We start from the raw sequence: 16609 nt of genomic DNA on the forward strand, positions 1-16609 counted from the left end.
CTCATCATCAACTACTCAATCTCTAGTTACGACGTATTTTATTCGGTGACTATTGTGATGATAAATAATGAAGCAATAACAATTAAAAATTTTTGAATTGCGATTTTGTTTACTGTCGTTAATGATATTTCAAAAATTACAAAGACATGTGTTTCGTTACTTTTGATGCTCTTTCGATTGAAATGGTTCCCATGAAGTTATCATTAATAGTTTTTGAGTTATAGATTTTTTGTTACTTTTAATAAAAAAATATATGTAGCCGCAAGTTTTATAAATATGTAAATAATGAAAGCTTTTTCTCATTGGCGTGTTCGTGATCCTGAAAATTTGATAACATATTTATGAGTTTATTTTGCAAGAATAGATTCCAGAAATAATTTTTTACTCAATGTAAAAATGTCGAACGTAAATATTGAAAGTGGACAAGGTGGTATAGTAGCCTAAGCTAGTTCTCTAATATATCCACATATAAAAAATCGAGTAAGATCATGACCACACGAGTATTTAGCACGTGAATAACTTTCTTGAAATTGACCGATACCACTTTAATGGATAATCAGAAGGATAATAGAAAAGTCTTCATAAGGCGGAAGAAGGGAGAATTTATGTATATTTACTTTTCGGAATAATTATTAAATACATTTTAAGCAAAGCTAAAAATGAATAGCAATGAAATTCAGGATTGAGGATAACGATTATTTCTGAAAGTTAGTTTCTGAAATTTTTCCATGATTTCTTTGCAATAGAAAAATACGAAAGATTTAGTAAATTAATTAAAAAAAAAACATTTTCAAATACTTTCTCACTTTCGAAAAAGCTACATGGCAAAAAGCAAGAAAATTTATAAAAGAGGGTGTGCCGTACGAAGAGCATAGAACATTTCTAATTTGAAAAGGCCATGCTGAGGGACTCGTGTGCATTTGAAATAAAGGATCATCGAGACACGTTTCTTAAAATCGTAAGTTTTGTTTGCCTTCAATATTAAATAAAGATAATTTTCTAATTCAATTAGTTTTGATAAATATTTGAATTAATTTGCGATCAAAATGAAGAACTGCACTGACTGAATCATTAATTTAGAATCAATCTAATTTAATTTATTTTAACCTGAGTTAAAGACTTTATACGTTGATAACGTTTCAATTATTAAAACACTTCAATGATTTCCATTTGGTGAATTTTGGTATTATATTTATATAAATCACATATTTGTTATCTTTCTCTCAAATATCCCCTTATCCCTACCTATGAGTCAAAAGACTAGAACTAAAGAGATGTACTCAAAGTCTCTAAGGTTAAGCATTTGATTCACAGATGCACAACTTTAGAAAGCAAAATTATACAACAGAGTAACTACAATACTTTTATACATTACAGGATCAGTAGTATTGCTGATTACGATGGACAATATTAAAAATGGTTTAATAATAAGCTATTCGACAAACGAAGATCAGCCAAGTCTTGATGATCGGATACAAAAAATATATCACCAATATTCAATAATTCAAAAGAATTATGGCATATTAAATTAACTAAAACATAAAGAAGATGCAAAGAATGTTTTATTACTGTCCATAACATTAGTACAAAGATTATGGACATCATCTAACATAAACATAGACAATATTCGAATATCTTCATCACAAAATTCCATAAAGATTCCTGACGTAAAAAAAAAATGCACGATACCCGATGTTCATCAACTTATTGCTTTCAGTATTCTCAGCCTATTGTTATAACCAAGTCGTAGTCTCGACAATATGTAAGAATTATAAATAACTATCAATGGAATCAAAAGATTAAACACGTTAAATAATAGAAAACGAGACACACAGTATAATTGTGTGTCAAGTCAGCTCATTCAATTGAAATTACACGTAACGTGTTGTTCAAAGATGACACTTTTTTCAATTCAAAAAAAAGAAATCCCCTTGCTGGTAGCATTTATGCCTAAAAAATTGTTCATTCGTAACTATTATGAATTTGATAGGTAGGCAAGCAACTACAGGTGACATCTCCTTCTCATATATGTTCTCTATTTCTAAGCATTTACAATTGTTGATTTAATTTTCATCCCTTATTTATATGATTCATATACGTTCAGAAATTTTCCCATATTCATTAAACATTGAAAGACTGTAGTGACTCATACCTCATTTTCACCATCACCATCGAAATCAAAAATTATAGATGATCTTATAATATCTCCAACAATCGTCCAAAAAATTTCTTGCCCTTCAGAATCAAATATGGTGAGAGAAGCGTTGCTTCCAACTACAACAATATAGTTCGGAAACCATCCAACTTTTCCAATAGTTATAGAATATACTCCATTTGGAATCTAGGAGTAGTTTTATTTTAATTAATTTATCTTGCTTAATTTCATAATTATCATTCTATTGATATCATACGCTTTTATAGAAATGTTCAGCATTTTCTTCAACTTGATAGGCTAAAATATGAGTCGATGTACCGATAAGAAGAATATCTTTTTCATCGTCTGTAAGACGTCCACTACACAAGGCTAAAATCTGCAAGAGTAAATGTCGTTAGTCTAAATGAAAATCTTACATTTTTTTCTTTACTAAAACAAAAAATACTTGTTGCCCGATGCGCAGTTCAGCAGTTTCTCCATTCCATTGTAGTTTTCGATCCGTTTCAGTTCGAGAAGATGTATCAATATTTAACGCAAGTTGGCGATGTGGATTATGAATAATAATATTTCCGGCACGCGTAGCAGCTACTAAACAAGAATGAGAACCATCAAATTTACCACTAATAACAATGCTTGGAATAATTCTTTTTTGAAGATTAAGTGTAAACACCGCCATGTTTATATGAATGAATCAACAGTCGTTGCTATGCATTTCAAGCAATATACTGAAGTAAGTTCTATACATTACTATTGATCGAATAGTTACCACGAAGGTAGTTATTGTACATGAAGAAAACCGTATAAAGAATTATTCAACGCTTCTACAAACAGAGACAACTTACATAATTTTTACACTAGAAATTCAGACTAAATCCTACTTTTCTTACCGTATAAAGTTGAGGATTTCTTATACATCAATTCCTTGGAAAATTATACATGAATTACAAAGTATCATGTAATGTTATGGGAATTGAAACTTATGATGATTAACGTAACGAAAAGAACTATTCGTCATGCAAATCTTATGACAAATTCAACAAATTTAATTTCTTATTTGACAGAAAAAGGTTGAGTATTTATCTTTCTTCTTCTGCCCATAAATGAATAACAATCACTGAAATCACTGCCAGACCATAAATATTCACTGATCATGTTTTTACACAAATAAATATTCGATCAAAAGTATCAAATATATTTATTACACTAGATACGAATATATAAACAAAGGGAAAATACTGTATTTCTCAGGTCAAGAGACACTTTTTATTGATAACTAGCTTATTCTCGCGATTTCGCTTGAACATATGCATAATTACGTTATATGACAACAGATTAATAAAAAAATTTTTAATAGTAAGATAATAGTTGAAATGAGCTAATTCTACATATGTATTACTTTGTAATGGTATTAAAAGGAAAGTAATGACTTTGTAACTATTAATAATAGACAAAAAGAATTCGAAATTTATAGCAAGATTCGATTTATGCTAATTTGCAACGATTTATTTGTTATGAACAAAAGAAATTTGTTTTATAAAATTTATGTTACATAGTCAGTACTTTTGCTTCGTTAAAAATAAACACTCTGTCTGTAGAACTCTGATTAATTGCATAGCTCCAATTCCCAAGTGTGCATTGAACAAACTTAATTCTTATGAATGAAGACAATTCTGTTCATCCCGTTTACAATTGTTTAAAACAAATTTGATAGTCATCAACAAATAGACCACGTTTTTATTCATGTTACACTGTTGGTAACTTTTTTCTGGTAAAAGAAGAAATTACGCGTTGAAAGATATTAAATATATTGCCAAGTACCCATTTTTAATTGTTTATAACAAATTCATTGTCATATACAAACTAATCAGTTTTTATTCATGTAAGATAGGAAGAAACTTATTTTTAGGAAAAGAAAAAATGAGGTGTTGTCAAATTTCAGGTACATTGCATAGTGACTATTTTCAATCGTTTATAATAAATTCAGTTGTTACAAGCCATTTACATAAACGAAAAGTAGCTTATATTAATTCTGATGTTCCCTTTTTCATGTTTACAAGTTTCATTGGAATCAGTTAATCCATCGCCGAGATTACCCTGGACGGACAGACAGACAAAAATTCTAAAAATGGTTGCTTACGTTTCAACAGCACGCGAATAACCTTCTCAGCTGAGTTTTTTTAGAATCTCAGACGAATACTCTAATTCTATTTATATAAGTGGACCAAAAAAGAAATTCCATCAAATTAATCGAATGATGAAACAACTGATGACAAAATGACTGAAGAAGAGCATGAGAAGAGAGAAAACGATTTTTAAAAAATTTCAACCAATGTGTAAAAAGCATCGATACCCAATGTTTGCAGAGTGCTGTAAAAAACATCATGCGTAAAATATTTTTTTTAGATTTATTTATATTTTCTATAAAGAAAAATATAAATGAAATATAAGTAAACAATGTTTTATTTATTTTAAGCCCTGCCTTTTACTTCTTTTTTAGAATATGTTGTTTTAATGCATTCAAATGGCAAATAATGAACCATTTTTCAGTAGATTAGTAAACAATTGACAGCATCATTTAGTACGTTTCTAAGCTCTTTGAATCACTGAAATTTTTTCTATTTCAGCCCATTAGCATTAAAGATTTAGCGTTTAAAACACAAAATTTCTGAACGACACTTTTTCCAACTTTAATGTTACTTCTATTGATTGTAATTGAAATTATTTACTTAAATACTATATTTGTACGTAGAACGTTTGAAGTTTAATTTTATAGAAAAAAATCTCTTCAGCGTCATTAGAAGTCGAAATATTTAAATTCATATCAAACTGGGTACTTTTCACTCCTATTGTCTGGACAGGTCAGATTGAGGCATTGTAAGCATATTACGGTTAGATCCCGTTTTCCATAGTTTATTACAAATTTAATTTAAACAAGAAGTAACCTACAACTATCTTGACAACGCCCTCTACGTGTCTGCAAAATTTAGTCGCAATTGAATTAGCCGTTTCGAAGATTACCCCGAACAGACAAACATCAGAAATTTATATTTTTTACTATCTATCTATATACATTACTGTATATACATTTCTGGTGTCTGTCTGTCTGTCTGTTTGCGCTAAAAAAAAAGTTACAAATAGTTACATAAAATATTTATTTTTAGACATCGATTTCGAAAAAATAAAAACAATATGGAAGTCGCTCAGTAACCAATATCTGAAGGCCAGAAGGCAGTTCCATATGTATACATATACCCAGTGGATCCAGACTTGAAGAACGACCATTACCAACCTTCCGATTTTTCGAGCAAATGACTTTTCTCGATTAAATCGAACAGTCAAGACCATAAGTAGTACTTTCATAATTTTCATAATATTTTTGTAATGTCATGACTCATTTTTTAAAAAGTTACTTCAAAAATCTTTCATAAACTATTTTCATCTAATTTTTTTTCAACGACGACTTATGTTTCAAAATTTAAAATCAGAAACTTTCCTTCTTCCACTAGCTATTGTCAGGCCATCAACATCAACAGTTACAGAATGCAGCATCTCCGCTGCAAATACTCTACCCTAGTACTTCAACAACTCGTAAGTCATGTACTCAACAAGAATCATCTAAAAGTTAGATATAGTCATTACAAAAAATGTGAAATACAGTCAATGTTTTTTAAAAATTAATTTTTTGTATTATTCTGTTTCAGGACAGAAAACAAATCATTTAGCAATAAATGAGGTTCACAACATTATTAGTTCCCTTGAGGTACCAAGAACAAAACTGGATGGTTTTCTGACTGTAATTAAGGAACTCTGTCATTAATTACTTGCCCAAGAAAAAGACTGGAGATATGAATGGTCATCTTAGAGCTTAATGAGGCCCCACCTGTCAAATAATACCGAAACGGTATAAAATAATAAATATATATATATATATATATATATTCTACTATTTAGATGGTAACTAAGTATCATTGCCTGGGTAATGAACAGCTGTTTATACATCACTGAAGCAGTTTGCTTTATATTTTTTTTATTAATGTTAATCCTAAGTAAAGTTTTATAGTAATTATTTTCCATACGAGCATGATTAAAGAACGTTATTGCAAACAAGTTGTAAATTTATTGAGATCAAGTTTTTCGGAGGTAAAGAAGGTGAAGCTGGGTTAAGTCGAATATTTTAAATCTATCATAATCTTTCAAAACATTATGATGCACCATGTATTAGTACCTAATCTAAAAGTGGATTCCTAAGTGGATTTCTGAATTAATTATTGATGGTTTTTTTGTTTTTTTTTTCATCATTATCAAGAATGCCGTGGAGGCAACACTAGTAATATTTATAAGTTGTAAGTTAAGGTTGAAACATATTTATATTCTTTTTCATTTTTTTATGCAGTAGGTGTGACTGTCATTACTGAACAAACAGGTACGATACAAACCAATTGCATTGATTTTCAGAATCGAACAAATTTCGTGCAAACATTGCATTAGAAATACTTGTAAAACAATTAAGTTTACTTAAGCTATTCGAAAAGCAATGAATAGTATCATGATTGGAAGAAATCTTTTGATAAATGTGAATTAATCATCGAAATGAAGTAAGTAAAATTTATGCTGGCACTGGTCCCATTCAAAGAAGCTCCAAATTAATGGATAGTCCCAGATCAGTTGTACGAGCAATTCAAAATAATTCATTACATTCAAGTAGATGAGAAACTTTTGATATTTTATTATTGGATTGAAAGAAATACTCGATTTAAATGCAAGTAATATTATGGCTGCTAGTTACGATAATGCGTGATCGTAAGCTGAATTATAAAAAGTGTTGTCATGAGACACAAAATTTTTTTAATTGACTTATCATCAATTGATTTGAGTTAGAGATGAAATTGTAGATGTAATAAGCGAAGAGAAACAACCTATGTATAAAGTTGATAAACTTTTCAGCCAGTTTTATTGTTATATCATAAAAAAAAACTTATTATTATTGATATTTATCATCAAAATTGTTGATCGGTTGTTATATTTTTCCACATAAATAGATAGAAGAAGAAACAATTGTACTGAGGGAGCAAATTGTATTGATGGAACTAGGTGTCTGCAGGATAATCCCGTCTGGTTAGGCCCCACGTGGGTCGGAGCCTCGGGATCCCTGGTCGGACACCTTTGACAAATCGCAAGATGAGGATAATAATAACAATAGATAATAATTTTTGAAATAAATAAATGTAATAAAAATTGATAAAAAAAAAAATTAGCAAAAAACATGTTTTTATTTTTTAGATAAAAAAATATTTATTGTAATGACTTTTATATACACACATTTGTATAAAAAAAACAAGAAATTATTTTTAAAAAAAATGTACATACCTGGATTCGAATGCAACATGCACACGTTCGACTGAGCTCCGTCTCTTTTGTGAAACGGTAAGTCTCCTAGACGCAAATTTGTTATTTTATAAAAACTTCAAAACAGGATAACTCTGCAAATAATTAATTAAAAAAAAAAACTAAACTACATACAAGAAAAAAAAAAAATAAATAAATAAAACATAATGACACATTTGGAAGGGCATGAAAATTTTTCGGGAAAAATCACCAAGCGCGTCTACGACGTACGTGTGATGATTTAAAAAAAAATTTCTCAAGTTTCTTGTAATACATCTATAAATTCTATAGATATTGTAAATTGTAAAAAAAAACAATTGAATTCGATTCGCCAGTCAATTTCGAAAAAAAAGTCTCGACTCACGGAACTCTCTACCGATTATCAATAATTCAATTTCAATTGTGAAATATGGGTGTTCAATCGCCTGTGTCTTTAGAGTGAAAGAGAAAGTGGATTTTTACCGTGTCGCAATAGAAAAATTCTAGGACAACAAATAAAATGTATGTTTTATCCTTCAGTTTTCTTCAAAATTCTATCAATTATTCGTTGTCTAAAAAAATTACCATGCTGAACAATAAAAATTATTAGCTAAACTACAATTTTCCTAGTGAAACTTGAAATTTTTATTGAAATCTTCATAAAAATCAATAAACTGACAAAATGCGTCCAGTCTATAGTGCTGGATTATAATTTTCATTTTGCATTTTTCTCCGTATGCAGACACAGGTGTTAACCTTTTCAGAAAAAAATATATCGCATGCATCACATTGTTTATAATAAAAATGTGTATAAAAGACCATTTAAATAAAAATTTATGAACTTTTAAGTAATACAATAAAAAAAAAATTATATGAAAGTGCTTGGTTCAAAAGGCATAAAATTCCTAAATGATATTGTTATGTATTTTTGCTCTTTAAAGGTGTCACGTTCATCCGGAGGAACATGCCTAATGGTTCCAAGACAAATAATTACTTCTACATTTTCATTCTCAAAATTTTCTTTAATCATTGAGAAAACATCATCCCAAGGAATATTTTCTATATACTTTAAATAAGCAACTGAAAATGTTTCAATATTCTCTTCTTTTAACATGACTTTTGAATTGACCAAACATCGTCCTATATGACTTTTTACGCGAATTAAAATAATATTCGACCTAATTTTTAAAATTTTTTTTTATCAACAGCTACATCCTCCAATGAATCATCCGATTCATTGTTCGACTCGACTGCAGACTTGGAGTCAGAACCATGAGGATTTACAGAACCAGCAAATCTCGTATCATCATCACTAGAGATACAGTGCCAGCCACTTGAATAGCCTCACCTACCAAAATTAAAATATCACCAACTTTTATATCAACTAGTGATACGTAAAATATTTCAAACAAAATAAAAACATATTTAATATTTAGTGGAATTTTTATTAGACCTTATCACTTCAAAAATACGATGAGGTATCGATTCATACGAAGAATGTACGTAATTAACGTCCATAGTATCCCAAACAGTATGAATAGCTTGAATCAGTTCATTTCTATTGTTAAACTGTCGCCCGTTTGCATAGACTTGCCGAGACATTCAGCCCCAGACATTTTCGATAATATTAAGGTCTAGAGACAATGATGGCCAGTCTAAAATTTGTATATTACTTTTAAACCACTTTGTTACATTGCGTGAAGTATGTATGGGAGCGTTATCGTGCTGAAATATAAACTTTCGACGGCCTGTAACTTTATAAATCTTGTTTTTTACTTGTTTCAACATACATAAAAAATTTTCAGCATTTTGCCTCCCATTTATCACAACTAGAACGATAGGACCATTATAGGAAATTGCCCCCCAAACCATAACTGAACCAGCCGTTAAGTGACGACGTGATAACACTTTCGTTTCTTTTCTTAGGTCGTGAAAATAATATTTAAATCCATCTGGACCACCTAAATTAAACTTCTTTTCATCACTGAAAATAACATTTTGCCACTCCGTTGTCCAGCACATATACTTTTTAGCGAAAGACAGTCGGGCTGCTACATGGTGATCACGCAAGGGAGGTTTACTTATTATTAACTTCCCAGTGGGAAGTTATAGTAATGGGTCCGATTTTGCGAATCGCTAATTTTGACATATCTCCACGTTTTAAGGTCCTGCGAATCCAATACGACCGTTTTCCAGTGGACGTCTGTGTGTGTGTATGTAAGTATGTGCGTATGTGCATATGTGCGTACGTACGTTCGGAATTATTTTTCGCCTCGATTATCTCGAGAACAAAAAATTGCATTCGACGCGTAATTACGTAACTTAGAACTGAAAAAGTTTTCAGGAAAATCGGTAAAGCCATTTTTTTGGCAGAATCAAAAAACTGGAAAAAAAGAAAATTACCTGAATTTTGCAATTTATAAATTATACCATTTTTTAGACAAAATTTCAAGATCATTGCAGAAATATGAATATGAAATGATTGGAATACTTGTATGGAAATATGATGACAATATTTCATCGAAAAAAAAATTTTTAAAAAACAAAATCAGCCATGAAAGAATTTTAAACTCGTGTCAGGATTGAGAAAATAGCATTGAAGACGCTACAATAGTCAATAATAATTGTTAATCATATGAAATTGTGTCTTTAACAATTGAGCATTGTTAATAACAGATGATTATTGATTATGATGATAGTCAAATAAAAAAAATTTATATTGTTATAAACAATAACAATAGGTATCCATGCTATACATTTGAGTACTTCCAACGCGTAATGACATGAATGGAAACATACTTTATCCGTTTATAACAATGAAATTTGTTGTAAATAATGATAAAAAGGATCTATGAGGTATATTTAAATTCTTCTAACGCACGATTTTTTCTTTTACTGAAATGAAGTAACTAACCGCATCAAATGAATAAAAACACACCCATTCTGTTTATAACAATTCCATTTGTTATAAAAAATGGAAACGGATTTCATCTGAGGTGTTTTTTCATTTTTTTCACTGGGAAGTTGATCGTGTGGACCTTTCGGGTCGCACCCAGACCACTGCAGAGCACTGATATTTTTTCCTTTCGTTTTAGGCAAGGTGTCGTTCTTATGATTCGTCAAACTGTAGATAGATATGCTCTAGTATTGATTTTACTTGCTATTTGCCTGGCGGTCTTAATTGAATTTGAAGCAGCGCGTATTATAAGTCAACGTTCACGTTCTGTCGTGGCAAAATATTTACGTCCTTTATACTTTTGGCCATAATTTTCTTTCTTTTTCACGTAATTATTGATTACTTGAGGGCTTCGACCGATTTTTTTGGCTATTTCACGATTAGATAAATTTTGAGATATATAAAAGTTAATTTTTTCAATTTCTAAACTCGTGAGTTTTTTACCGCGTCCCATGTTCAAATTAACGTACTTCATGTAGCTTCAAGAGAGTTGTTAGCAGAACACAATACTGTAATAGCAAACTATTAAAAAACAAATTAAATATAAAATTGAAAAATTGTCATTTGAGTGACTTTGTTAAATTAAGGCTAGTCATGTGTACGGTCGCAGAAGGCGGCACGTACTTGTCGCTCGCTGCGTGAACGCGTTGTACTTATTTATGTGTCATCAATACAAGGACAAGTAGTGTAATTCAAAAGTAATGTTTGGCTATCCAAAATTATATTTGTTTTCATAAAACATTTAAAATATCGGGTGAGGCCATTCAAGTAGCTGGCACTGTACCTCGAGTATTTACATTATCAGGTTCTTTAGAGTCTAACACTTTTTTTGGTGGCATACCTCTTTCCTTGAGCATAGCTCCACCCATGTTCATGACTCCTTGGACCTACCCCTTTTTTTTTTTTGAAATAACATTGCCGTTTTCTTTTTTCTTCGACGATTTGAAAAATCTGGATACTGTAATACTGGAGCTTTACATAAAACATCTGTTAATATCTCGAAAGCACTCTGTGCTTCTTGAGAACATTCAAAATCTCTATTTTTTTCTCATAATCGAGTTAATGATTTTGCAATTTTTTAAAAATTCTTAATAAATCTTCTGTAATATCCAGTTGAACATTCAATTTTAATCGATCAGGTTTTAAACCTTTATGACTAATATGACCCAGATAATTTACTTCACTGCGTAAAAATTTACATTTATCTGGTAGCAATTGTAAAATAGCTTTACGTAAACGTTGCATTGAATTATCAATTTTTTATTTATGCTCATCCAAATTTTTCGCGAAAACTACGATATCATCTAAATAAACGAATATCGATATATCTTGTAACCCAGTCAAAACCGTATCCATTAACCTTTGGAACGTTACTGATGTGTTCTTTAACCCAAACGGCATACGTTTAAACTGCCGATGTCCTTGTGGAATTGAAAACGCCGTCTTATAGGTATCTTTTGGATCCATCTCAATCTGATGATATCCGGAAGCCAAATAAAACACAGAGAAATACATTGAACCTCCTAACTGATCAAGAGTGTCAGTAATATTTAGTAATAGATAAGCGTCAGTAATAGTTCTTTCATTTAATTTTCTGTGATCTATAGCGACTCGCCATCTTTTATTACCTTGCGAATCTGGTTTTTTAGGTACGATCTAAACTGGACTATTCTAAGGAGACTCAGAAGGCCCAATAATGCCTCTTAAATTTGCTTTTCAATTTCTGTCTTTAAAAACTGAAGTGTACGATATTATTTTACTGTTATAAGAATATCTGAAGTAGTAGGTATTTTATGATTGTATACATCTGTTGACCCTAATGGTTCATCTGGAATATGAAACCGATCTGCATATTCTTTTAAAGTTTTTTGACATGTTTTCTTTCTTCTTCGCCTAAGTGGCTTAATCTCAATAACTTTATAATTTTTTTAAATCTTTTATCATTTTTAAAATTTTGAAAAATAATTGACAAAATTTCGTTCATAGTAGAATCTTTAAAATTTAGTTCATTAAAATCTGATTGAGTTTCAATTTTACAATATCTATTCAAACATTTTTTTTTATCAATCTTAGGATCATGACTATTGACTGTATAAACAAAGCAGGAATTTTCAGTCCCACTTCATTCTCAGACGTGTTCAAAACCCGCATATAAGCACGACCATCATTATCACATACTAAACAGTCTCCTAAAAATACGCCTTTACACGCTTTTAATCTTGGGACATAATCTTCGACAATATTTTCATTTTTAACTTTTACGAAAAAGGTCGACTGACTACGAGGGGGAATATACATTACTCCATCCTCGACTCTATTAGTTTTTTTAAATAGGTATATTTAACATCATATATTCTCACTACTTCATTTTTATTGTCAATTTTTACCCCATGTGTGGCGAAAAATCGAGATCCCACAAGACCTGCATGCGGAATACCTAAAGTATCAAGAATCAAATGACATACAGTCTCTTTATTAAATGATTTAACTTTTACACTTCCGAGTGTCTTTGTTGGTACATTTTCAATACCGTTCAATTTAACCATTTTACTTTTATCAATTGTCGTGGGATCATTTACATAGCTAAATTTATGTAAGTTCGACGAAGCTCCTGAAAATTATCATCATAATAACATTGTTATATATCCTGCCCTTATATTATAACTTAGTTTATCTATGTATATCTTATCTAGCTTTCTAAATTCTTCAAACCCCTTTTTTCTATATCCTGTCATAAAACTGCACTTTAATATTTCCCCAGAAAACTACACTTTCCAAAATTCCCAAAATCCTCAACTACCTGATTCGACACAGTTTCACTAACCAAAAAAAAACAGCCTTACGTCACCAAACAACAACCCCTTCTATCCTGAATTTCATCCCATAAATACATCCCAATTCAAGGAACATACTCACTCTTTTCTAAGACACCAACCTGTCTACTTGTCTTCTATTTTGTAAATCATACAATTTTATATCAGAACAGCTGTAACCTGTACAAACCATTAAGTTTTAATAAACTCGAAGTAGAACTTAAATTCGTGTTTCATTGGCTATACAACAACATCTTCATATTTATTGGTTTTGCCTACAATAATATACGGTAGATCGTCTAAATATTCTAATTTTACGTTTATGATTAGTACTCGTTTTCGGTTTCCTCCTCGAAAGTCAATGTCACTGGACGCTTTTGAAGTGCCTCTGACCCCGCTCCCATTTGGCGAAACGAGTGGAAATGTCATGACCAGATTTTTAACAAAATTTACAAGATTTACTTTGATGACTTTCATTCAAATTATTAATTATCAATCGACACGTTTCAGCAATTTGACCATTTTTCCGACAATTTAATATTTTACGTTTGATGAAACTCTATTTGGATTTTTAAAACAATTTTTAGCAGTATGTCCGGTTTTATTACAAAGCTGACAATTTTTTTTAGAATTATTATTATCTTTTCCTCGATAATTTTTCTTTATATGACCAGGTCAATTACATGAATGACAAATAACTTTTCGTTTCTCTTGACTATTATTTAATTTTTTATCTGCTCTGACTTGGAAGGCCGCAAGTCAGTCAGTCTGAGAATATTTAAATTGTTTAATGCTGGACTTGTCCGCCGCCAGTGCAGGGGGTGACTTTGACCTGTCACGTGATGTAGTAGGTTTTTTAAGCACCTTGAGCATTGTCTTACTAGTACCTTCTGCTTGAGAGTCGACTGGAATGGTAATGGCACTTGCTTCACACTTACTTGTTCTTACATCACACTAACACCTTTTATTGAATCATTGTCTTCAGCTACATCTACGTAGTCCGACTGGACTGGAAAAATTACACGCTTTTCTGCCATGATTCCGTTAATTGAGTTGTATGGAATCACGACCACTGGCGGAACTCATCAGGCATGCTATCATGAATGATGATGGTTATGAGCCAGCTTGAAATCAACTAAAAGAGAGGTATGATAACTCTGAGCAACTCATATTCTCTCATATTAAACATCTGTTTAGCATTCCAACACCATCAACAGTCTACTCAGCCAGGGAACGTGCGATATAGTCAGCTCAGGATGCAGCTCGTCATGCAAAACACTGGCCTACTCTAGTGATAGGCCACAGCCAATGCAGTAATAATCTCAGACTACTCTCAGCTCCCAGTAAGAATTTTGATAGATTCAGGGTCTGAGCTGACATTTATTTCATTAAGTGTGGTAAAGACGTGTCATCTCTAACTTCGACCATTAGTGATCTCAGTGCTGGGAATCGGAAATGAACCAACTGTACAAACCAGAGGAGTGACAACAGTGACACTCAGATCAACTCACACACAAAAACAAGTTACAATAAATGCTCACATACTCAAGTGTGTCACTGGTACTTCACCAACCGAACAAATCAAGAAACTCAACTGGTTAACTCTTAACACTGTTCAGCTTGCTGATCCAGACTACTCAACGTCGAGACCCATTGACATGTTGATAGGAGCAGATTGTTATGGTCTCATTGTGAAGCCAGCCATCAAACAATTTTACCAGTCTCCTCTCATCGCCCAAGATTCAATCTTTGGGTGAATGCTAATTGGTATGCCACAAGAGACACAATGCTCAACTCATCGAACTCATCATTCAGCAAGGGTCAACTCATACCAGCAAGTGTCTGATCTCTTGACGAAATTCTGGGTTCAAGAAGAAGTTCCAGAGTTTTCCGCCAATCAACTCAGCCCAGACGATCAATCTTGTGAAGATTATTATGTAAAAACTCATTCAAGAGATCAAGATGGTAGATATGTAGTGAGAATACTACTGAAAGCATCACCATCTCTTCTAGGCAACTCATTAGCGAGAGCTCATCAGTGTTTACAACACATGATCAGACGACTTACAAAGAATGACTCATATGCACAAGTATATCACACGTTTATGCAAGAATATGAGTCACTGAACGACATGACACGAGCCAAGGCAAACCTAGTCAACTCACCAGTGTATTACTTGCCTTATCATGGTGTCTTACGAAAAGACAGTGTCACTACAAAACTCTGTGTAGTCTTCATCGAGTCATCATCGAGTGGTTTTTCAGTGAACGACATTCAACATACAAGTGCCAAAGTCCAAAAGGACATTACAGACGTACTCATTTGGATCAGGCAGCATAAATTCGTGTTTACTTCAGACATCACAAAGATGTATAGACGAATCAAAGTCCATCAAGATGACTGGGATCTTCAAAGGATCTTTTGGGTGAATGAACACTCCAACATCATCCCATATCAACTTACAACAGTCACGTATAGTATCAGATCAGCTCCATTCCAGGCTATTCATACATTAATCCAGCTAGTCAAGGATGAAGGTCATAGATTCCCTCTAGCTGTTGATTCATTATGAAGAGGGAGATGTGTGGATGACATTTTTGAAGGTGCTGATACAGTGAGTCAGCCTATAGACCTCGTAACAGAAGTCAGACAACTCTGCATGGCAGGTGGTTTCCTGTTGGCGAAATGGCACAGCAACTCAGTAACTTTCCTGAAATCAGTGACAAACAACTCATCAAAAGAACAGATCCACTCATTTAAGAGCAGTAAAACGAAGTTACTCGGGCTTTCGTGGATTTCTAGCACCTTTCATTGTCAGAGCAAAGATTTTGCTGCAAGAAATCTGGTTAAATAAACTCTCATGGGATGAACCAGCCCCAGATCACATTATCTCTAAGTGGAACAGTATCAGATCAGAACTCACCCCTGTTTCAGACATCTCAATTCCATAGTGGTTAAAGATTACTCAGCAATCTACAGTAGAATTTCATGGATTTTTAGACGCCTCACAACCAAACATGGCAGCAGTTGTTTATGTACTGTCAACTCATTAAGATCATGGAACCTGTTCAACGATAGTCTGCTTAAAGTATAAAGTTGCTCCACTCAAGAAGATGTCTATTCCTAGACTAGAACTCACCGCAGCATTGCTGCTTTCTAGACTAATCACGTATGTTGAAAGCAACTTAGACGTTATGCTAACTCAAATGGTATGTTGGACAGACTTCCCAGTAACATTGGCCTGAATTCAGTCTCACTCATCCCGTTGGAAGAAGTTTGTAAGAAATTGAGTGTTAGCTATCCAAGATATCACTCTAATC

The 16609-nt window shown here is 32.1% G+C and overlaps 2 protein-coding genes across 2 annotated transcripts in view; one reads left to right on the top strand and one right to left on the bottom strand.

Annotated features, from left to right (window-relative positions):
• The window catches only part of LOC118064750 (Bardet-Biedl syndrome 2 protein homolog), a 100827-nt gene extending 97996 nt beyond the window's left edge, over window positions 1–2831 (bottom strand). Inside the window, exons 1-3 of the mRNA XM_035079591.1 lie at window positions 2601–2831; window positions 2412–2531; window positions 2153–2341 (exon numbers count right to left, since the gene is read on the bottom strand). Coding sequence (XP_034935482.1) covers window positions 2153–2341; window positions 2412–2531; window positions 2601–2831 — 540 coding nt within the window. The remainder of the gene's footprint in view (window positions 1–2152; window positions 2342–2411; window positions 2532–2600) is intronic.
• Window positions 2832–15057: 12226 nt separating this feature from the next.
• On the top strand, window positions 15058–15861 carry LOC118064784 (uncharacterized). The gene has a single exon (XM_035079654.1). It carries the CDS (start codon window positions 15058–15060, stop codon window positions 15859–15861), a length of 804 nt encoding a protein of 267 aa, XP_034935545.1.
• The last annotated feature ends 748 nt before the right edge of the window (window positions 15862–16609 follow it).

This window comes from Chelonus insularis, unplaced genomic scaffold, assembly GCF_013357705.1.
Source record: "Chelonus insularis isolate UGA/USDA-ARS -01 unplaced genomic scaffold, ASM1335770v1 contig_24_pilon, whole genome shotgun sequence".
NCBI classification, from domain to species: domain Eukaryota; kingdom Metazoa; phylum Arthropoda; class Insecta; order Hymenoptera; family Braconidae; genus Chelonus; species Chelonus insularis.

What these genes read in the sequence shown, in the direction of transcription:
- LOC118064784 (XM_035079654.1), top strand. Translation starts at nt 15,058, where the DNA reads ATGCCACAAGAGACACAATGCTCAACTCATCGAACTCATCATTCAGCA.